This window comes from Patella vulgata, chromosome 6, assembly GCF_932274485.2.
Source record: "Patella vulgata chromosome 6, xgPatVulg1.2, whole genome shotgun sequence".
NCBI lineage: Eukaryota > Metazoa > Mollusca > Gastropoda > Patellidae > Patella > Patella vulgata.
The window spans coordinates 1,179,890-1,203,516 of NC_065884.2; the positions used below are offsets into that span (position 1 = coordinate 1,179,890).

Consider the following 23,627-nt stretch of genomic DNA (forward strand, 5'->3'; position numbering starts at 1 on the left):
AGCAACAGGCAGATTGTTTAACTACTAACTACTAGCTTTACAATCCTTATATATATATATATATATATATGTCATTGAGAAAGAGAACACCTTCTCTGTATTGTTTCAAGCGTGGGGACAAATAATCTCTCATTAATTTATGTCGCACCAACTCTGTATATCTGTATACGTTCTGCAAGTCCGAATTTGTGAGATTTAGTTTCGAACTTGCTGGAAATAGTCAGCTATCCGATTGAAGGAACCTTATTGAAATTCCGAATCGTGTTTCAGTTTTAAACAGAGTTAGTGTCTCTACCTTCACCTAAGCTACTGGTGGGTGTATATGGGTAATTTTATTTCCCCCGTCAGCTAGAAATCAATGTGTATTATTCGTCTCAAACAAAAATGCTGAGCTTTGTATTCTGTATAAATATGTATATAATTGTAGCTATTATGAGCACAGGCGCGAAGGGGTTTTTACTTTATACGAGAATAAAGAGTGGCTACAAGAGGTAAGCTGGATTAATCATCTACGATTTTTATATGCACACATTGTCATATGGACGTATTTTATGGTCGCCCCAATCCGTCCGTCCGTCTGTCCGTGCACAATTGGTTTGTGGACACACTACAGATCACAATTTGTATCCGATCTAGGCGACTTTAAAGTAGCCAAGTCTCTAACTCAATATCATCCACAGTTTCCGACACTGACAACACGAATTATTTGTCAATATAAATCAACATTGATGTTGTGATCAACATTTTACTATTGGTAAACAAATCGTATACCAGAATGCGCTTCAGCGCCATTTGTAACAAGGGTCTCGACGAACGAGGTTAGACATATTACACAAGTCATGTCAAACAGTGAGGCCATATTCTTATCTGTATACTACTGGTGTAGACTTATAACCAGACGCTAGATATTGTCATTGATATAACACTATAGTGTTATTTTAGGTCTGTGAAAAGTGTTCTGTTTAATATAGAAATCTTTACCTACATGATGTGTGACGAAAACTAGGGCAATAAAGTAGCTTGCATTATCCTACTACTAACTTAGAGTCTAGACTTAGAATAACCCACCCCCATAGATATTGTAGTTTCGTGTATGTAAACTTTGTAGTTTCCTGTATTCGTTGAACTCAGTAACAACATAAACGGTGTTCCTGAGTCTTAGACGATCATCTGTCCCCATAATATTAAATTGAGACCTCTGGTGTATTTCGCAGAACATAACTGATTTGAAATTAGAGTAATTGAGACCCATTTGTGTCAATTTCCAAGTCTCAAATATTAGCGATTTGGCTCTTTTAATTATGGGTTTTATCTCTCAAAGATCTCGGTTTATTTCGATATTGACATGTATAGGACCGTATCAGATTATGTCCCCAGGTTGTATGAAAATTCGCGTTTTTAGCTTGTGGAGACTTTAGAGGGCACATTTTTTTATTATCCGATTTAAGTTTATTACCGAACGATCGAGGATCCTTTCGATATTCACGTATATGGGACCGTAAGTTTTGAATTATGACCCCTTTTATACCACAAATGCGGCTGTAGACTATGGGACCTCTAGACGTCACAGTTTTATGAACTTAAAGCTGAACTCCGATTATAAAACTACAGAAATAATTAAATAAAAAAAAGGTTACGCCCAAAACAACCGCCATACTTGTTTTCAATTTCTTGAACTAACATGGCGATCGCTTTGAGCGGACAAACACATAGACAGGCCACGCCCACTTCCAGTATTTGCTGTGTCAAGTGAAGTGTCCACATCCGGTTAGATATAGTCAACTACCAATTACCTCCTGACTGATTGAAGTCTTTCCACTATCAGCTCACAGAAAATATTATTGCTAGTACAATTATTATGTCTGATTAGGTATATATTATTTTACTAATTAGACGAAAAAAGTCAACCACGGAGTACTTTTGCTCTAAAAATAACAGAGAAACTGTCTTATCCCAAATAATAACAAATCAACCAACACCAACCAATTGTTTCTCATTTTGTGAAATTTGTGCACAACAGAGTAGAAACACCGAATACTTTTCTGCGTCATAAAAACTAGTGGAAAGACTTCAATCAGTCAGGAGGTAATTGGTAGTTGACTATAAATAACCGGATGTGGACACTTCGGTTGACACGGCAATTACTGGAGGTGGGCGTGGCCTGCCTATGTGTTTGTCCACCCAAAACGATCGCCATGTTAGTTCAAGAAATTGAAAACAAATATGGCGGTTGTTTTAGGCGTAACCTTTTTTTTTATTTAATTATATCTGTAGTTTTAAAATCGGAGTTCAGCTTTAAAATATAAGTTTATACCCGAAGGAAATTGGTTCTTTTTAATATTAATATTAATACAAAATCATAGACATTGAAAACACGAATTATTTGTCAATTTAAATCAACATTGATGTTGTGATCTTACCGGGAAACGATGGGCTTCTGTTTTCCAATATTTAAGATAAAAATAAACATTTCACAATTGGTCCACGAATCGTGTACCATAATGCATTTCAGTGCCATTTGTAATAAGGGACGCGCAAAAAAGAGGCTAGGCATTTTCCACTAGTCATGTCAAACGGTGACGTCATATTCGTATCTGAAGAGCATGCGCAATAAATACTATCGGTGTAGACTGGAATAACCAGACGCTAGAGATTGGCATTCGATTGAGACTTCTGGCGTATCTCGCCGAACGTAACTGATTAGAAATTACAGTAACAACTGAAACGATTGAATGTAAATCAGTTTATACATTCATATCACATTACATGTTTTATATGCGTTGAGACCCATTTGTGTCAATTTCTAGGTCCCAAATATTAGCGATTTAGCCACTTTAATATCAATTCTTGTGGCCAGATTTAATGCAGATTGTAGTCATTTATTTGTGCTGCAGTCTGTAAGACTTTAGCCAGTTCACATGCTAATACAGGAAACCTGTGTATACTCCTTTTCCAATAACACGTTGGTAAATTTGAATATGTGTCAGCACATATGAAAGTCAGTCAGTTAAAAAGATAGTCGGATAATGGAAACCTAGTTTTGTTTTATTTTAATGAATCAAAAATTGTTTACAAACAATACAATTATTGCTTTAGCAAACAAAAAATACGATAGAAAACATGTGTAATTATGAATACGTTGCTATTATCAGGTTCAGATTCAAACAAAATCGTGTAATGGTGAAGCGTATTGTAGCTGTGGCACGGCAATTAGAGCTGGAAAAGCCGTCTACATCCTGAATCACTGTGAGGGTAGTTGGGAAATAAACTATAGGCATTGTGATGACAGAAAATATTTACTTGATGTCAAAAAAAAAGATGATAAGACCTATACGGTAAGTATTTTCCATAACTTCAGAAGTAAATAACTTTGCTTTTATGACCGTGGGATTGGTAGTGTGTCATTCAGTAATGCAAGTAAAATATTATATAAACTACAATATGTTTTCGGATCAGTCAATCTGAATTCCAATTTTACAACTTCAAAATCAGATTTAAATCAATGGAACTTAACGTCCCGTTTTATTATTCCGAATGTGCTAATGAAGATGAGCATATGCCGTGCTGTATGCTATGAGGTAAATGTTACCCTGATAGCATTTGATTCCGACTGTCAAGAGTTCTCTTAGTGCGGAGGGGTATGTGGTCTGGTACGTGAAAGTGCAAGGTTTGTCACTGAATCAAAGTAGCATAACTCTCTTAATTCTTCAAGAGGTGTTATACGGTCTCAGGATTTAGAAGGCAGCTTTGAGATAGAGATGCTTGAAATCTCGCCTCACAAGGTGTTACCTACGTCAAACGTATTTCTATCAGACGTAATGGTATTATTATTCAAACAAACACCTATATCCTGACCTTTGATAAATCAGATCTTCCTAGGATGATCAAAGCTGGTTTTCTTGCCATACCAGTAACCCCTTACATCCCAAATCCATTGCGTTGCTTGCATGGTCAACGCTTTGGACACAGTAAAAACGTGTGTAAGGGGAAAGCGATGTGTGCTCGATGTGGACAAAATGGTCAGGAAAGTACATCTTGTCAACCCGACCACCACTGTATTAACTGCCAAGTGCCTCATTTTGCGTATTCTAGAGAGTGCCCAATATGGAAAAAAGAAAACAAGTTAAGAATGCGTTTGCGAGAGAACCATGCAGGGACCGGCACATGGTGGGTGACCGATTTTCACCATTTTTTTAGGTATGATGAGTAACCCCTCCAAACCCCACTGCCACAATTTTAGATCAATCGAACCATTTGTATACGCCCACATTTTCATGTGGGCGTTTTTAGCTTGTGGACACTATAGAAGTCATAATTTTTATCCGATTTAAAAAAACGTATTATTATATCACCGTTACACCCTAAGACGAACTGAGTTCGAATTTCGTGAAAATCGGCCCAAAATTGACAGACAAAATGGCCCCCGTTCGGGCTAATATAGCTTAAAAATATGGTATATCAAGGTTGTGGACCCTATAGAGGTCACAATTTTTATCCGATTTTGTTGAAACTTGAAATGTAAGTTTATAACTCAAAGATCTCGGTTCCTCTCGATATTCGCGCATATCGGACCGTAATTTCCTGAATTATGGCGCCTGATTGTATGAAAAATTGCGTTTTTAGCTTGTCGACCCTATAGAGGTCATAATTTTTATCCGATTTAAAAAAACGTATTATTATATCACCGTTACACCCTAAGGATGGCTGAGTTCGAATTTTGTGAAAATCGGCCTAAAATTGACAGACAAAATGGCCGCCGTTCGTTCTCAAATAGCGTAAAAATATGGTATATCAAGGTTAGGGACCCTATAGAGGTAACAATTTTTATCCGATTTTGTTGAAACTTGAAATGTAAGTTTATAACCCAAAGATCTCGGCTCCTATCGATATTCGAGCATATCGGACTGTAACTTCCTGAATTATGGCCCCTGATTATACGAAAAATCGCGTTTTTAGATTGTGGACCCTATAGAGGTAATAATTTTTATCCGATTTAAAAAACCGTATTATTATATCACCGTTACACCCTAAGGCGAACTGAGTTCGAATTTCGTGAAAATCGGCCCAAAATTGACAGACAAAATGGCCGCCGTTCGGGCTAAAATAGCCTAAAAATATGGTATATCAAGGTTGTGGACCCTATAGAGGTCACAATTTTTATCCGATTTTGTTGAAACTTGAAATGTAAGTTTATAACTCAAAGATCTCGGTTCCTCTCGATATTCGCGCATATCGGACCGTAATTTCCTGAATTATGGCGCCTGATTGTATGAAAAATTGCGTTTTTAGCGTGTGGACCCTATAGAGGTCATAATTTTTATCCGATTTAAAAAAACGTATTATTATATCACCGTTACACTCTAAGGATGGCTGAGTTCGAATTTTGTGAAAATCGGCCTAAAATTGACAGACAAAATGGCCGCCGTTCGTTCTCAAATAGCGTAAAAATATGGTATATCAAGGTTAGGGACCCTATAGAGGTAACAATTTTTATCCGATTTTGTTGAAACTTGAAATGTAAGTTTATAACCCACAGATCTCGGCTCCTATCGATATTCGGGCATATCGGACTGTAACTTCCTGAATAATGGCCCTGATTGTACGAAAAATCGCGTTTTTAGATTGTGGACCCTATAGAGGTAATAATTTTTATCCGATTTAAAAAACCGTATTATGATATCACCGTTACACCCTAAGGCGAACTGAGTTCGAATTTCGTGAAAATCGGCCCAAAATTGACAGACAAAATGGCCGCCGTTCGTTCTCAAATAGCGTAAAAAATATGGTATATCAAGGTTGTGGACCCTATAGAGGTCGCAATTTTTATCCGATTTTGTTGAAACTTGAAATGTAAGTTTATAACACAAAGATCTCAGTTCCTTTCGATATTTGCGCATATCGAATTGTAATTTCCTGAATTATGGCCCTTGATTGTAGGAAAAATCACTTTCTTGTTAGCTTGTTCTCTATCCATCTCTCGAAAATGTGGGCGTATCCTGCCTGGCAGCCGCTGGTTAGAGTGTAGAAAAAAATTTGAAATTTTAAGACCGAAAAAAGCCAAAAAAATCGTCATTTTCAGGCCATTTTTCAATTATGACGTACAACTAAACTACGGCAAGTAGATTAATGAAACTTTATAGGGTAGCAGATATGGCTATACATTCTGAAAGTTTGATGAACTTACATCGCGCGTTTTTTGGTATAGGGACTTTTTTGTTAGCTTGTTCGCTATCCATCTCTCGAAAATGTGGGCGTATCCTGCCTGGCAGCCGCTGGTTAGAGTGTAGACAAGAATTTGAAATTGTAAGACCGAAAAAAGCCAAAAAATCGTCATTTTCAGGCCACTTTTCAATTATGGCGTACAACTAAACTACGGCAAGTAGATTAAGGAAACTTTATAGGGTAGCAGATATGGCTATACATTCTGAAAGTTTGATGAACTTACATCGCGCGTTTTTTGGTTAAGGGACTTAGTGCTGCAAGGTACCAAAATAGCTCAATTTAGGTATGTCATTTTATTCCACCTATATCTCACCCACTGCGGGTTTAAGGGTTTTTTTTGGAATGCTGACTAAAAAGGCAATGATCTATAGTATTAAGATCAAGAAAAAATTGGGTGACACCCGACCCGTTTAGTAGTAAATAATTTCCATTTTTGTCCAAAAATAACGATTTTCAACAAAAATGATTAAAATAAACCGCTTTATTTACACACTGAAAAATGTCACATGGCACTGGAAATCAAATTAACGTGGGTTCCAGTTCCATTAAGAGCAAATCAAATAATTCACGTTTAATAAATGTTACATTATCAAAACTACACATACCTATTACCAATAAGTATTTCAAATTAAAAAAATATCGCTACACTTTACTGTCTACAATCTATCTAAACATATATTTATCTAATAAGTATCTAATCACGAAAACTGAGCTCACAATGACACCGTTAAAATTTTCAAACGATGACGTTTGAAAAGCTTAATTTACAGTAATTGCCAAAAGAGCTGTTCTTGGTAAATACAATTAATCTATCTAAACTATTTTTCAACATTTTATTAATTCGGCAATATAATCACATGATCTAGTAAAAGGATGGTGAATTTTTGAACAGCAAATCGAAAAACAAAACATTGTAGTAGTCATTTACATCTGTCTATACTTGACAAACGAATCAAGCGATATTTCAAAAAGACAAAAGCAAATAGTATATGAGAGTAAGGTCACTATTGTACCATACTCCCCGCAGTATTTCGTTTGATTAGACCTAATCCCACTCAACACTGCCGTAATGAAAGCAAATTTATGTTCCAAATTATGACTGGTCAATAGTCCGATTAACACCCAATACCTAACTGCGTAACAATATCATTCGGGTTTAACAGAGTTCCAAATATGTTTACATAACGTTACGTCATGATTCACGAAATTTATTTCTCCCAATTAAACAGTGCATCCCAGAATATTGCAGAAAAACTAATTGCGTGACAAACGCGGCTATCAAAACGACTACAATGTAAACAATGAACAGCTGATTGCAGCAGCCATCTTGGATGCTTGAGTGCAAATCTTACTTGGGCCTAAATCCAGGACAACCGCATTAAATGACAGCGTCCTATTTCTGGGACATGGTTCTCAAACATAAAATATGCATTGAATGTAGTAATATAATGAGTATTTATTAGTCATAAGATAACAGTTTTTGACAAATTTCACTAATTTGACTGTTCATGCTCAAATTGGACCCTAAGAGAACACCTACCTTCTTCAGTGTCTCATGGTACAAATATTGCATCTCGTACAACCACATCATTTGAACTTGTATTTTTCAGATGTGTATTTGGACCTCATAAAATACATTCTGATTTACTTAATACAATTAAATTTAATTTCAACATAGTTCTTGTCATCCTATCTTTAATGTCATGAGTACACAATTTGATGTCAGAATAATTAGGGAATGAAACAGTTTTTGAAAGGGAATAACTTGCGATCAGCTGTGTAATATGTGCATAAGAATGTCGTCCTAGAAACCATGGTTATCGATTAGTTGTCCTTAGTTCTTAGTATACATTACAGAAAGGACAGGTCCAAGGGCTGATCCATGCAGAACACCAGAATCATCTGTACCGACCCTACACAGGGTTGCTGGAAGGCAGTTGCATAGGCATGGGGCATTATCAGGCCTAATAATCCAGGCAATGAATGATTTTATTGGAAAAACGATGTCAAAAATTAAATCATTTTCTTCAAGTTCGGCCATCAAATTTAATACGAAAGAAATCCGCGCCAGTCATTTTGCCAAAACCAAATATTAGTATTAGTAGTCCTCAACTTCCATTATTAATAGAATTGTCCTCAGCCCCGCAGTGGGTGGGATATATCATCATTAATTTTATATGTTTTAGCATATATCAAAAACTACGTCTAACCCTAACCCAACACATACCTTACCCTGAAGCAAGGAAGTTGGTTGAGGCTGGAACCCCAACATTTGCAATGTCTTTTGCAAATGCAGTCAAGCTGAAGACCACTTCCATTGCTTTTCAAACACATGCTGAATTTCCAGCTGCGACGGAATTCCTCGTCAAAACCGAAACCCACCATTCCTCCAAAGCCCGTAAAACACCCAGACTGTTAAAGGTTCGGACAGGATCCTCGTTACCCTCCTACTACGGGACCTCTAGGAACGCTTTTATCAAAACGTTTCTTGGTGTTATCGCACCTGGATGGATTTCCACCAACTGCCTGATGAGTGGGGGGCACAATCTCCTCAATCTCAGACTCCCCAGACTCATTAACAGGTTCGGGATACAGGACAATCTAATGGATGTTGTTGTTGAAGTACATGACCCCAAGCAACATCATAGAAGTCCTGTTAAACCTCCCTGAATAGTCGTGGTCTTAAATCAAATTTTAATGAAGTTCAAATCTTAATTCAAAAATTTAATCGCTTAGCTATTTGTTTACAAGAAACATTTTTAACGAATTAAGATGTCTTAACACTCAGACATTTTGTTACCTACCATCATTTTCCTAACGATGATGGTAGGGTACACGGTGCTGTTTCCATTTTCCTTAATGGAAATATTCCGCAGAGTAAAGTCGCCCTCAACTCACCTTTACAGGCAGTTGCAGTGAGGGAGACTCTACATATTCCTATCACACTCTGCTCGGTATATTTACCACCTAGTTTACATCTGAACCCCAGAGATCTTGATGACCTTGTTGCACAACTTCCCCTCCCGTTTATGATTACGGGAGATTTCAATGGTCATCATTCACTCTGGGGTAGTCCAGATGATAAAAACAGAGGTCAACAAATAGCGGACTTCACTATCATTAAACATTTGTGCTTATTAAATGATGACCCGCCTACTTATCTACATCCTGCTACAGCTTCTTTTTCTTCCCTTGATCTAACCATTTGCTCTCCGGTCCTGTTTCAGAGGTGTAAGTTTCATAAGGCTGATTGGGCCCTTTTTGAATCTTTGTGTCTCTTCTCTTTTGATGCAAAAGTGTTAGAAGATGCAGATGAACTCATGGCCTTATTCACTTCAATTCTTCAAGATGTAGCTGAGGAGGCGATTCCAAAGACCATGACTTAGCCCAAACGTTTCAATTAACCATGGTATAATAACGTATTTAAAGACCCCTTGAGAATCACCCTTCCATGGAGAATATTGCAGCCTACCAAATGGTTCTGGCGAAGGCCCGTAGAACCATACGCAAAGCAAAGATGTATTCCTGGCAAGGTTATGTCTCAGGGAAAAATTCCCGTACCACTTCCAAATCGGTATGGGATAGGATTCGTAGACTTAAAGGTAAAAGTAGTGCATTAACAGTTAACCATCTAAATGTTGATAATTCCACCCTAACAACATTTCCTGATATCGTTAATTCCCTGGCCAGTACTTTTTCATTCAATTCATCATCCAATTTCTCCTCTGATGTCTTTCAGGTCATTAAACATCAGCAGGAGAAAAGGCGACTTGATTTCAAGTCCTGTAATAATGAATGTTATAATGAAACGTTGTCTATCGCTGAACTCCGCGATTCTCTTAAACGAGCTCGAGATACTGCAACTGGTCCAGATGAAATTCACTACCAAATTTTAAAACATTTACCGTTTTCTACCCTCTTAATACTATTAGATCTTTATAACTGGATTTGGGTTGATGGGATTTTCCCTCCTTCGTGGCATGAAGCCATAATAATTTCCATCCCTAAACCAGGTAAAGATCCTACGAATCCTACCAATTATCGTCCGATCGCTTTAATTAGCTGTATTTGCAAAACCATGGAGAGATTTGTCAATTGAAGGCCAAGAGTCCAAGAACCTCATTACAGACCTCCAATGCAGATTTCGGTCCCAAAAGAGCACTCTTGATCATCTCGTTAGATTTGAAACGTTTGTCAGGGATGCTTTCATCTAGAAACAACATTTTGTTGCTATATTTTTGATCTGGAGAAAACTTATGATACCACATGGTAATATGGTATCATGCGCGACCTGCATAACCTCGGTCTTGTTCCGATTATGTCGAGCATTAATAAGATCCAAACACGATTTTAGGTGTATTGTGTATAAGTCAGCCCGTGATTCTTATCTCAAAGAGCTTGACACCATTCACAACCAAGGACTGCGAATCAGTCTAGAAGCATTCCGTATATATCCATTGCAGAGTTTATACGTCATTGCACGACAGACGTGATAAACTGGCGCTGCAGTATGCTACAAAAACTGCATCCCTGCCTCATCATATTTCATATAACACCATATTTAGACCATATCATGAACATCTTTATTTACTGAAAACTAGCGTGATTCCAACATTCGGTATTCGCATCCAACCGCTTTTGTCAGAGGCTGGCATCAGCCATGACAGTATTGCGAATACCCCTTTGTTTAGAACGCCACTCTGGACTATTTCTCCACCGAAGATCGATCTAGATCTAACAAAAAATAAAAAGAAAGATACTAGCTCCACGGTGTTTCAATCTCTCTTTCGAGAGTTGTGCTCTAAATAAGGTGATTATGCTCCCATTTACACAGATGGCTCCAAAGATGGTGATCGGGTATCTTCGGCTACCGTCACGCCATCTGGAATCATTACTGTTAGACTTCCACCTGCTGCTCCCATATTTACTGCTGTAGACCATTTTTCCGGCATTTCAGTTCATTCAATCCCCTTCATGTTATATTTACTGATTCTTTGTCCACTTTACAGGCAATAAACAACAAACAGCAGACATTTAGTAGAAGACATTTATCGTCTGCTACTATCACATGAGTTCGTCAGCAAGGACATTGTCCTTTGCTGGCTCCCCAGTCATGTTGATATTAAAGGGGATGATCAAGCAGACTTAGCTGCCAAGTCTGCTTTAGATCTTCCCATATCACAATTTCTATTATCATTTTCTGATTTTAAATCTTCAATCAATCTTTTTACTTATGGCGGCTGGCAACGGTCTTGGCATCCTGCAGACACGAACAAACTTCATCACATTCAGCCTCTCCTAGGAGACTAGCCCAACTCCTATAGAACTAACAGGATATATGTTTTGTGTTACTCTCGCATTGGTCATACTATTTTAACTCATACTTTCAATTTAAAGAGAGAGCCTCGACCGGAATGTGAACACTGTCATGTTCCTCTGATAATTAAACACATTTTGATTGAGTGCAAGCATTTCAAAGATATTATATCAAATTTTTTCCGTTGTCAGTCATTACATCACAGGTTTGCCCAACCGGGTTTATATGGTAAAGTGTTAGACTTTTTAAAATGTATCATTTGATTTTTGTATTTAATATTTATATGCATGAAAGTTGTATTTTATTTTTATTTTTACTAACTCTGATATTTTTTTTATTTATGCATATAATGTTTTTCTGTATTATAATTTAGCCTGTCTCGTAATATTCACCATTTTATTTTTACTAACTGTGATATTTTTTTTATTTATGCATATAATGTTTTTCTGCATTATAATTTAGCCTGTCTCGTAATATTCACCATATGTTTGGCGCAATATAGCCCGGTTGGAGCTGACGTGCCATAAAAGCACATTTCATTTCATTTCATTTGCCCACTGCAAGAGAATTATTGATATAAAGTTGAAACATATATTAGCCCCAAAGTTTTTGTTGAGTGGACGTTAGCCCCCTCCCCCTCTCTCTCTCTCGATTTATGGTCCCTTACCTTACTCACAGCCACACGAATTTCTCCAATCTCTAGTATTTGTAATTGACCAAAAAGTGTGTGTGTGTGTGTGTGTGTGTGAGAGAGAGAGGGGGGGATTTTGTATGGATTCATTGATGTCACGAGCAATATAAACTAATTACATACATACGTCCCGGACTTATACTCCCTTTTATACGTCCACACGCATAAGGTTTTAGTGCTCTCACAACAATTAGCCATACAGTTATGATCAACACATACCAATCGTTCCCTTCATGTGATGTCTTGATATATTCAAAATTCAGTTTGTTTTCATTATAAAACATTTGACATCAACTACAGGTTTACTTATATGGGTCTACAGCGTGCTAATTAGTTAGGATACACTAAATCTGTTGGCCATTCTTCATGATATCTGCTTAATTTATTATCAAATTACAGATTGTACTTCCAAGTTCAACGTTAATAACAGTCAACCTGATAAATAGACATGGTGGGAATTTTACAAATGTATTCATAACACCATCGTATGCTGATGTGAACATTTCCCGCGGTTTGTGTGGAAATGTTAATCACTATAAATATAACCCTAACGCAAATGAAAGAATACTTCGAAATGGGGAAGCTTCAAGGACCACTAGAGAATTCTCAATGTCATGGAAGTAAGTATGACTTGACTTGCTGTAGATTATAAGTTATAATGACCTTTCTTTTGTTGTTTTGCAAATATTATTTAGTAATAGAACGGGAAATACACAATTCGGTCGAATATTATTAATTTTTATAACTGGGTGACGTACTGTTAGAATTTTCCGTGCATGACAACCGCTTCTGTCGCAAACGTTGACAACCTAATCCGTACTTGTGTCTACATGAATACGACCTACAAAGGCCACTATCTTCACGTAAAATCTAACCTCGCTGTTAATATGCCAAAGACACCATCAACATGAACTCGTCGGATAGCCTCAACTGCCCCAAAGCAAGAAACATCACCGTTGTTGTTAAAATGTTAACATCATTCATCAAGCAAAGGATTGTCGTTTTTGTTTACTACAAACTTAACGTACAATAAAGTTATTTACATATCCAGACCTATTATAAAAAAGAAAAATGGTTAAAATCATGAACAATTAGTTCCTGTATGTTAATTTGGTGTTAACATTCGCAAGTGAGAAGAGAGGATTGGTCATCTTCTTCTCCCTTTGTCATAATAAAACAGGAAGTTCTACGGATTGATATTTGGCGTCATCAGTCCGGATAGAAAAAAAAAACACATGGGAAATAGGATACGTTTGCAGTTAGCGAAGTTCACGCATTGAAAAATCACATAGCTGGACCCGTGGATTATTTGCATATTAAAAACTGTTCGTACAGTTATAAAATTTTGACAACTGGTAAATGATTTCGGTTTCCGTTTTATTCAGACACGCATGTGCGAATAGAACTTCCGCTATCTGTTGGTAGAATGGTGAGAGATAGCCACTTGGGGTTTAACGCCCACTCGACACAAACTAGGTAATTTCGGGATAACATATGGTTCAATTTCTACTTCAATAATTCGCTTTCACGTATGGGTCTTTAACAGTGGAACGTTTAGATTTATATATAGTCTGCAGTCCCTAAAGTTTTCTATGATCTGGATGACAACTTGGTCATACAAAAACCAGTATTTGTCCATGACTAGTCATATAGTACTCTATTTTGAGAGACTAGTTTAACCGTTAATGCCCGATTCTATGAATTTTGAGATCGCTTCATAAATGTAATATATGACATATCCCGAGAGGAAAGAGTACATTTTGGAGGATATATTGAAGTTTTGCACCATCCATTAAATTTCTTGCAGGGAGTCTGTTCTCTTCCAATGTATTGCACGCGGTGACAATGTGAGTAAAGGTTAAAATGCGACTGCATTCGCAATTCACTGGTTTATAGTTTTGGTGGGTTATTAACTCCTTAGTTCTCAGTTTGTGATTAACCCACATAATTATGTTGCGCGGCGGGATATTGATCTCCCTCTTTACAACTAGATCGTTATTTAATTTGAATCTAAAATTCTTTGCTTGGCCAACTTATTTTTCCATTCTGATTTAATTTTGGTTTTATCAATGCTATTAAATTCCTGTGTGCTATATTTTAAATTTTGGATCTCGCTGAGAGTTGAGTCGTTTGCGAGCAAGTTTTTCTGCAGACCCATTTCCTACTATGCCGAAATGGGATAGTATCCATGTAAATTCTACGGTTTTGTCCGACTATTGTGAATAATTTCTGATCTTGGTGTTATTGTGTCGTGTATTATTGACTCTATGCTGCTAAGGGAGTCTGAGACAAGGACGGCTCTTTGAATGGTGCATGATAAAAGCCAGTTAAGAGCTGTGGACATTGCCCTTTATTCTGCTGTATAGATAGAACATCTATCTGGTAAGCTTTTTGATCTATTAACATTTAATTCTGGAATGTGGACACCTAACTCAGTTTTGTTTGTGTTTGGATTTTGACACCCGTCTGACTATCCTTCAGAAAATCCTGCGACAGCATTGAGCATATTGTGGATTTTCTTTCTTCTTAAAAACATCAATTAGGCTTGTATCATAGTTTGGGTTTAATAAAGTCCATGGAGCTTGATAATACAATACCCTGTCAGTAATCTGATAGTGATCTAGGTCTTTTGATAAATCATTTTGTTCTGTGATCGAAGGGGTGTTCTTATCAAATATAGTATAATGATTGGGTCGGGAATGCTATATTGGAGATATATGGCATTGTCGTAATCAGCTTAAACGAAGCCGCCGTGGTAAGTCACCGATTGGTCACCATTAACGAAGTGTTGTTTTTGTACGCCACATGAAAATGTGGGCGTGTTATGTAGTCGCCCCTGTTCGTCCGGACACTCTTCAGGTCACAAGTTTTATTCGATTTTGACGAAACTTTCGATATTGCAAAGTATCGGACCATAACGTCATAGATTATGATTCCTGATTGTACGAAATATGACGTTTTCAGCTTGTGAACACTCTAGAGGTCAGAATTTTCATCTGGTTTTGATGAAAATTGAAATGCATGTTTATAACTCAAAGATCTTGCTTACTGTTGATATTCGCGCATATCTGACTGTAACTTCTTGAATTATGGCCCTTGATTGTACGAAAAATCCCGTTTTTAGTCTGTGGTGACAATTTTTATCCTATTTTTCAAACCGTGTGAATATATCACAGATTCACCCTAATGATGGTTGAGGTTGAATTTCGTGAAAATCAGGCCATAACTGCTTGACAAAATCGCTTCAAATAGTCTAAAATTATGGTATATCAAGGTTGTGGACCCGCTAGAAGTCATAATTTTTATCCTATTTTTACGAAACTTGAAATATATGTTTATAATCCAGAGATCACTATTTGAGAATATCAGACCGTAATTTCATGGATTATGGCCCCTGATTGTACGAAAAAGCGTCTTTTCGGCTTGTGTATTCTCTAGAGGTCACAATTTTTTTTTATCCGATTTTAAAAACCTTTTAAATATATCACCATTCCACCATAATGAAGGTTGAATTCGAATTTCGGGAAAATCGAAACGAAAATGCCCGCCAAAATGGCCGCTCATTGTACTCAAATTGTGTATAAGTATGTAATACAAAGGTTATGGACCCTCTAGATGTCATAATTTTTATCCCATTTTAATGAAACTTAAAATGTATCTTTATATCTCAAAGATCCTAATCCCGTTCGATAATTGCGAATTTCAGTCCATAACTTTCTGGATTATGGCACCTGATTGTACGAAAAATCGTTTTTGTTTTTAGCTTATTCTCTTTTCATCTCTTGAATAATGTGGGCGTATCTTGACCGGCAACCAATGACTATATTTTATTTAAAGAAATGCAATGGAACATCGCTCACGTCAGTTTTACTCTGCAAATCTACTTTTTTTACATTAGAGTTACAGGTAACATTACAGATCTGTTTAGCGATGATTTAGATAATCTCACTTCTCTCAACTACCAAGACTTTTACTGTAATTGTAATCCTAACGAAGATGATACAAATGATGCAACAAATGATGTAACGTGTAGGCGAAACTGTGGTGCCGCTTTTAAGAATCACACTACCATAAGGGAGTGTTCCACAAAGCTGTCTGTAAAGGAATACCGATTTCGCCGTGAAGTAAAACATAGGATTGTACGGGTAAATATCATATATATGTATATTATTTCAAAAATACGAGTATTACCATTATTACAGGATCCAATTATAAATGAATCTGTTCTGCTCCTAACCTGGGCTAATGAAGACGGACATAGCCATACAGTGTGCTATGAGGGAAATTTTGCCCGGACAGCGGCACTACGGCCTACTCTTATATCGAATTCCAACTGCGAAGGGATCTTTTACGTGCACGCCAATGTGTACACGGGACCTCGGTTTTTCGTCCCATCCGAACGACTAGACAGGTTTCCTTGTCAGCCCCTCCGTCCTGCATCACTGACAAGGGAGAACCACGCCGGAAAATCTGGATGAACTTTCTCGGCCAATGCAGGGATCGAACACCCGACCTCCAGGCTAGCGAGCTGGCGTCTTACCCACTTAGCCACGTGATCCCCGGATCCAATTATAAGTTAGACGATATTCAGAACACTACTACCAGAAACATTGTGGGGGCGGGGGGTTGGATGGCCAAATGGTTAGCACGAGCGCGCTGTATCATAAGGCCTTTCATTGAGTCAACTGGCGTGGTTTCGAATCCCCGGTTGTGCGTGACAAGGAGTAGGGTCACCTGTCCAACCTAGTGGGTTTTCTCTGGGGCCTACGGTTTCCTTCCACTGTTAACGACCCCTACGCCACAAGCAAAGTATTGAAATAAAATTAAACCATATGTTAGTCCCGAAATGACCTAGTTTGTGTCAAGTGGACTTTAAACCCCAACTCTCTGTCTCTGTCTCTCTCTCTCTCCCTCTCGAAACATTGTTTACAAAGCTTACTCGCACACCGATACACATCCCTCTCTGGCCATTGCTGGATTGGTTTCTGATACTTGGGATTTTGAGGGAGTGTGTCTATTCTTCCCGTTCAATCAAATCTATTCGTAGTACAGCAACATGATAGCCATTTGTTTAATCTGAGGTCTTCCCTTAAACTTTTTACAGTGATTTAAGGTATTAAAAACGGTGAAAGTCTTGTTCGCCTAAATAAAGTATTGTTTACATTGTATCCGTTTTGATAGCCTCGTTTGTCACGCAATTAGTTTGTCTGCAATATTCTGCTATGCACTGGTTAATTGGGCATAATAAAATCGTGAGTCATGACGTAACGTTATGTAAACACGTTTGGCCAAATTTGGAGCTTTGTGTAAAGCGTAATCATATTGTTACGCAGTTAAGTATTGGTTGTTAATCGGACTATTGACTAGTCATAATTTGGAACAGAAATGTGCTTCCATTAAAGCAGTGTTTAGTGGAATTAGCTCTAATCAAACGAAAAACTGCGGAGAGTATGACCAATACACCGGTTAGAGCTATTTGGCAATTAAACGTGCTGATGATCAAGCTAACGCGGACAATTATACGCCGACTCAGCTTTGATCTAAAAGGGATTATTGGAGATTTGTAGAGAGCTGTAGATTTTGAACTGGTGTACATGTATTATCTTTACATGTCAGGCGACAATATTTTGTTAATTTAAAATATAGCCAAGTCTCTAACTCAATATCACCTAAAGTCTTCGACATTGAAAACACGAATTGTCTGTCAATCTAAATCAACATTCATGTAGTGATCTTAACGGTAAAAGCCCATTGTACACGAATCGTGTACTATAATGCGTTTCAACGCCATTTGTAACAAGGGACTCGAAGAACGAGGTTAGACATATTCCACGAGTCATGTTAAACGATGACGTCATATTCTTATCTGAAAAGCACGTACAAAAAATACAATCAGTGTAGACTGGAATAACTAATTTGAAATTAAGAGTAAAAACGGAAACGAATAAATGTAAATCAGTTTATATACTTTCATATTATATTATTATATGCGTTGCGACTCATTTGTGTCAATTCTTAGGTCCCAAAAATTAGAGATTGAGCTCCCTTACCGGTCTCAATAAAGGAAATGGGGTTAAACGTCCTACTTGTCTGCATCGACTGGGATAACGAAGAAGGTCAAACGCCATTCAGTTTTGTCTGGACAGCGGATCTACGGCCTACTCTTATATGATTTCCAATGTCAAGTTATTTTTCACGCGCACGCTAATACGTTCACGAGGCCTCGGTTTATCGTACGTACCATCCTAACGACTAAACAATGTTCCCTGTCAGGTATTCCGTCTTCACAAGGGGAAACCACAGAGGAAGCAAACCCCGCTGATTGCTGATTAGCAGGCCAGCTGCATGACTCACCGAGTAATGCAGATTATACCAGCGTCTAAACAAATGGCGAATAATGCAATCTATACCGATCCTACAAGGGCAATGAAATTTATAGTCGATACATCCAGATGACAAATTAGTAGAATACACCAAAGTAACTGGTGTCCCTGTGGGATTCAGTAATGTCTTGTATGGCACCCCATATTACCAAAATATAATTCTTCCTATTTATATGATGATTGACTATTTATAGAGTGTCGAAGATATGTGGAGAAGCGGTTGGACAGAAGAAAGGGCCATATCATATTGTACAGAGCTGTTTAAGAATTCTTCAGCTGTACAGATTTGTAAAGATATACCAACGGTTGACTTAAATGGTCCAATGAACAACTGTATCGCAGATATTAAAGTAGGAATTGTTTTGTGTATAATTTATATAATTTATAAACACACACACACGCATGTGTTTAGACTTTGTTCTAAGTTGTGGGTTGGTTGGGAGCAGTTCATATTTTGATAGACAGAACGGTCGGTCTAGTGCGTTCGGATTATGTATTTGACTGTTCAACAGAATATTGATTATCTCTCAGAAAATTACTGACATCAATAATTTCACCCAGAAAGGTGCCAATAGAAATCAATTTGATGTGTTCGTTGAATATCAAGCAAAGGCTATAATAGTGTATTCGTGGGGAGATAAGCGATTGAAACTAAATTGTGTGTGGATTTGGAAGTGGTTTATTTTCTTAAACGTCAAATCCGCAAATACCTATATACTGCGATCGACATTTTCACAGTTCGACTTATGTTCCGTACTAAATTAATGATGACACTTATAAATCCATAAGGGAACTAGACATTTTATAAAAGCAATATAATTCCAATATGAAGAAAAACAGTAAATATAATATTAAATTGATGCAGCATCATATATTTATTTAGTTTCATAAAAAAAAAATCCGGCAAAGTCCCGATGTATCATATCCTCTAGTAATTTCCTGACTAACTCAAATTATGCCAAGCCAACTCTTTGTAGATAATTAATAAAGCATATGTGATAAACATTATGCAAAACGTTTGGGCTTTTCACTTTCGAGAAGCTAAATCGTCAATCAAACGTCGGAATACTGATTCTGTTAGTTTCGAAAAAAACTACTCCCCAAAGCATAATACAATTACATATTGACAGCATCAATAGTTTCGGGATCAGTAATACAGCAAGAAATTAGTCCGACCGAACTATGACTGAACATGGTAATTGTTTACACAGATTTTGTTAGGGTTGATTTTAGTAGCTTAGGGTGTCCTCGTTTAGAATCTGCCGGGTGAACCTCCGTCACCCTTAAGCGTTTTGAGTAATTCAAGATGACGTCTAAGACGGCCGCCAGTTCAAATAACTCCCATAGTATTTTAAACAAAAACAAATTCTACCCACAAAACAGGAACATAACCTCCACGAAACTAGGTAATATCCAGTTTAATTTAGTTGTGGTTTTGGATGCAACCTTTGATGAGCCACATGGCAGACCCCTGAGCAAGTTGACAGGTAGTAATGTTTTCAATTTAGTGTCCTTCTCCCAGCAATCCAGTTCCGGTGGATTCCGATCTTCCAGTGAACGCCAGTTGCCCTGTTCTTGATTAATATCGGTATTATTGACAAATCAGGCAACCTTACTTAATATTAACCTACAAGATGTTGCTCGATTTCTTGTGCGGTCGGTAATACCTGGCTTTCACGTGGGTTATGAATGCCAAGAATCGCCCCGATTTTACAATTTGTTGATAAATCATTGACGGTTCTTGAAATTCGTAAGTGATTTTGGACACAAATCCTTTGTGCTCGCTTTCCAAACTTTTTCCGATTCGTAGATAACTCGCAGACGGTTGTTGAAGTTCGTGAGTGATTCTTATTTGATTCTTAAGCCAGGCTGACACTTGCACGACTTTTGGCCACGATTTTGTCGTGGCAACTCGTGCCATTTTGGGACACGAACGGAGGCTCCCGCATTGTTCACGACTAGTTCACGACGAGTTCACGAATGCGTGTCCATCAGTGTCCACATTGACACGAACATTGACGACGAGTTCACGTATAGTTTGCGCATTGTTTACGCACTTCCCACATTGGCACGACGAGTTTGCGCAATTCGGACGGTGTCGTGCCGACTTGGGCACACCATATAAAAAGGGGGTCTCCCCAACCCTTGGTCATTTTTGGATTGGCTGTGGAAGAGACAACATGCTGAATGTCAGAGACACAATCATTGCTGGGAAGAGAAGATGCCTATACCTGGCAGCTGCTCTAGCCATTGTTCAAGAGCAGCAGAGAAGGCTGTAAGAGGCAGAAGAGCAAGAAAAGGCAACCCCACCTCGAAGAAAGACACAAAGGAAAGTGTGGGTCAGGGAATGGTTGACCAAAAGGCAAGAGTTTGGACAGTATGACAGTTTACTGACTGAACTCCACAAGGAAGATCAAAGGGGCTACAAAAATTACCTCAAAACCACACCTGATCTGTTCCAAGAGATGGTTGAGAAGTTAACCCCTCGCCTCCAGAAGCAGTCGACCTTCATGAGGGAACCGCTTCAAGTTGAACTCAAGCTAGCTGTCACCCTCCGCTTCCTAGCCACTGGAAAGTCCTATCCAAGTCTGCAGTACAGCTTCAGGGTTGAAGCAAGTACCATCTGCAAGTTCATACCCGAGGTGTGTAAAGCCACCATCGCGGTCTACAAGACGAAGTGCTGCGCTGCCCCAAAACTGAAGAGGCGTGGGAGGAAGTTACTGCCAGGTTCAGCTCCAGATGGAACTACCACAACTGTGGACGGGATGTGGAGGGCAAGCACATCGCCATGAAGCCACCCAATGCTGGCTCTTACTACTACAACTACAAGGGCTTCCACAGCATTGTTCTGATGGCAGTGGTAGATGCTACCTACAAGTTCCTCTATGTGGATGTTGGGGCAGAGGGTGGTGCGTCGGATGGAGGAACATGGAGTAACTGTTCCCTGCATGATGCTGTAGAAGAGAACAGAGCTGGAGTGCCTCAACCAGAACCACTCCCTAAAGATGACCAGCCATTGCCCTATCACTTCGTAGGGGATAACGCCTTTGCTCTCCAAACCTGGATGATGAAACCATTCTCCCACCGGTTACAGGTCCTACGAGAACGCATTTACAGCTACAGGTTGTCTCGTGACCAACGTGTCGTGGAGAATTCCTTTGGAATATCGTCTCAAAGGTTCCGTTGCTTCTTGACGACGATGCATCAGCACCCCGACACTATCAACCTGATCAACATGTGCGCCTGTGTCCTGCACAACCTCATCCTCATCATATACCCACACGCAATTTTAGAAGTGGAACGCCAAGATCCGGACACACATGATCTGATCCCTGGTGGATGGAGCCCTATATATACACCTGCACCGACGAGAACGCCACTGTCGCGCAGTAGTCGTGAACTATTCGTGAACTAGTCGTGGCAGTTCATGACAGTCGTGGCATGGCGCGCACTGCCACGCACTGGCACGCATCCTCCCGCATCGTCCCGACGAGTTCACGAACAGTTTGCGCATAGTTCACGACCCGGTCGCTAAATTTTGTCGTTAACAAAATTTTGAACATTTCAAAATTCTCGTCCCGACATGGCACGCAGTCACGACGGGTTTACGCAACCTTCACGCCAGTTTACGACTAGTTTGTGCACTGGCACGACTCGAGTCGTGCCAATGCGTACCACGGAATCGTGCAAGTGTCAGCCTTGCTTTACACAATCGTCTTGTTTATAGTTCGGCCACGAATGTTTTTGTTTGTCAAAATCTTTCGTTTCAGGAATTCGTAAACCCTTCGTAGCCCTTTCTAATTGTCCGTAACAGCTCCCCTATTCGATTCTTTGATGAACTGTGTCAAATGTCGTAAACTTTTCGTAGCATATTAATAAGCAATTCGGCATATCTGTAACTCATTCGTAACTGAATCGCTTCAATTTGTATAGATGATTCTTTCATTTCGAACCTTTAACGTAAACCTACCTAGACACATCAGGAATATTTTTCATCCGATAACCTACGAATTATCGTAACTCTTTTGTAAACTATTTGTAACTGTTTAGTGTTTCGTAGCTTCTCCAGACTATTTACGATCTTTTTGATTATTTGCCAATATTCGGGTGATTCGTAGCATTCGTAGACCACGTGAAAGCTGAGCATTACGATAACAAACAATTTATATCAAGAATGTGTGTAATGATACAGATGAATAATACATTGCTTTTTCACTTATTTAATTTTATTTCTAAACTGGTCATTTTAGCTCATTCCGAAATTCTAATCACATTATTACCCCTACTGTTGATAATATTTTTTTAGGTATCGTTTGGACCGATCACGTCATTTCAGCGCAACCGCTACTGTACAGCACAACCGCTACGTACAGTTAGCCCACGGACCCATTCTCTTGATTAGATCTATACGTTTGTTGTTTGTTACTTAGCATGTCTGTGTTTATTGTGTGGTGCATACGGTTCATTTCCTCGCTTACCAAGTGAAGGCTTCAGTGACATAATCTCTTTCATTTTATTTACAACCACGAAATATAAAGAGCAGAAATCCGAGTCTTAATGGCACTTTTGGTAATTTCTTCATGCAGATTTCTCAAGGAGTATATTCGTCAAGTTCGCCGATGACAAAAAGGTTAGGGAACATGATTGTTGGTTAGGGTGAGGGTTAGCCCTGGGTACATCTCGTAATCATGCATGGGGTTAACCGAACCAGTTTATATGTGTTTAGTTATTTATTTTAATGTATTGTACGTGTATTTCAGTCTATGGGAGATGCTAGATGTTCACCCATAGCTGTAGAATCAGTAAAGACCCAATGCTATCATGAGGTTGAATTTAATACAACTTTACAAGAAGAAACTGAACCAGGAAAACCTTCTGTATTTAATCAAGTTAAACGTGTAGCTTGTCCATATGAATGTTCAAACAAAGGCGATTGTGTTGAAGGTGAGATGTTTGTCAAAATCATGGCGTTGGTGGGGGGAGGGTGAAATATCCATAGATCCCGTGCTGATGT

General features: G+C 38.5%; 1 protein-coding gene across 1 annotated transcript in view; it reads left to right on the top strand.

Annotated features, from left to right (window-relative positions):
* LOC126823501 (von Willebrand factor D and EGF domain-containing protein) overlaps positions 1 to 23,627 on the top strand; it is an 84,968-nt gene that overhangs the window by 49,633 nt on the left and 11,708 nt on the right. The window contains exons 9-14 of the mRNA XM_050552385.1: positions 428 to 491; positions 3,153 to 3,335; positions 12,630 to 12,850; positions 16,129 to 16,375; positions 18,808 to 18,963; positions 23,374 to 23,557. Of these exons, the coding sequence (XP_050408342.1) occupies positions 428 to 491; positions 3,153 to 3,335; positions 12,630 to 12,850; positions 16,129 to 16,375; positions 18,808 to 18,963; positions 23,374 to 23,557 (1,055 nt within the window). The remainder of the gene's footprint in view (positions 1 to 427; positions 492 to 3,152; positions 3,336 to 12,629; positions 12,851 to 16,128; positions 16,376 to 18,807; positions 18,964 to 23,373; positions 23,558 to 23,627) is intronic.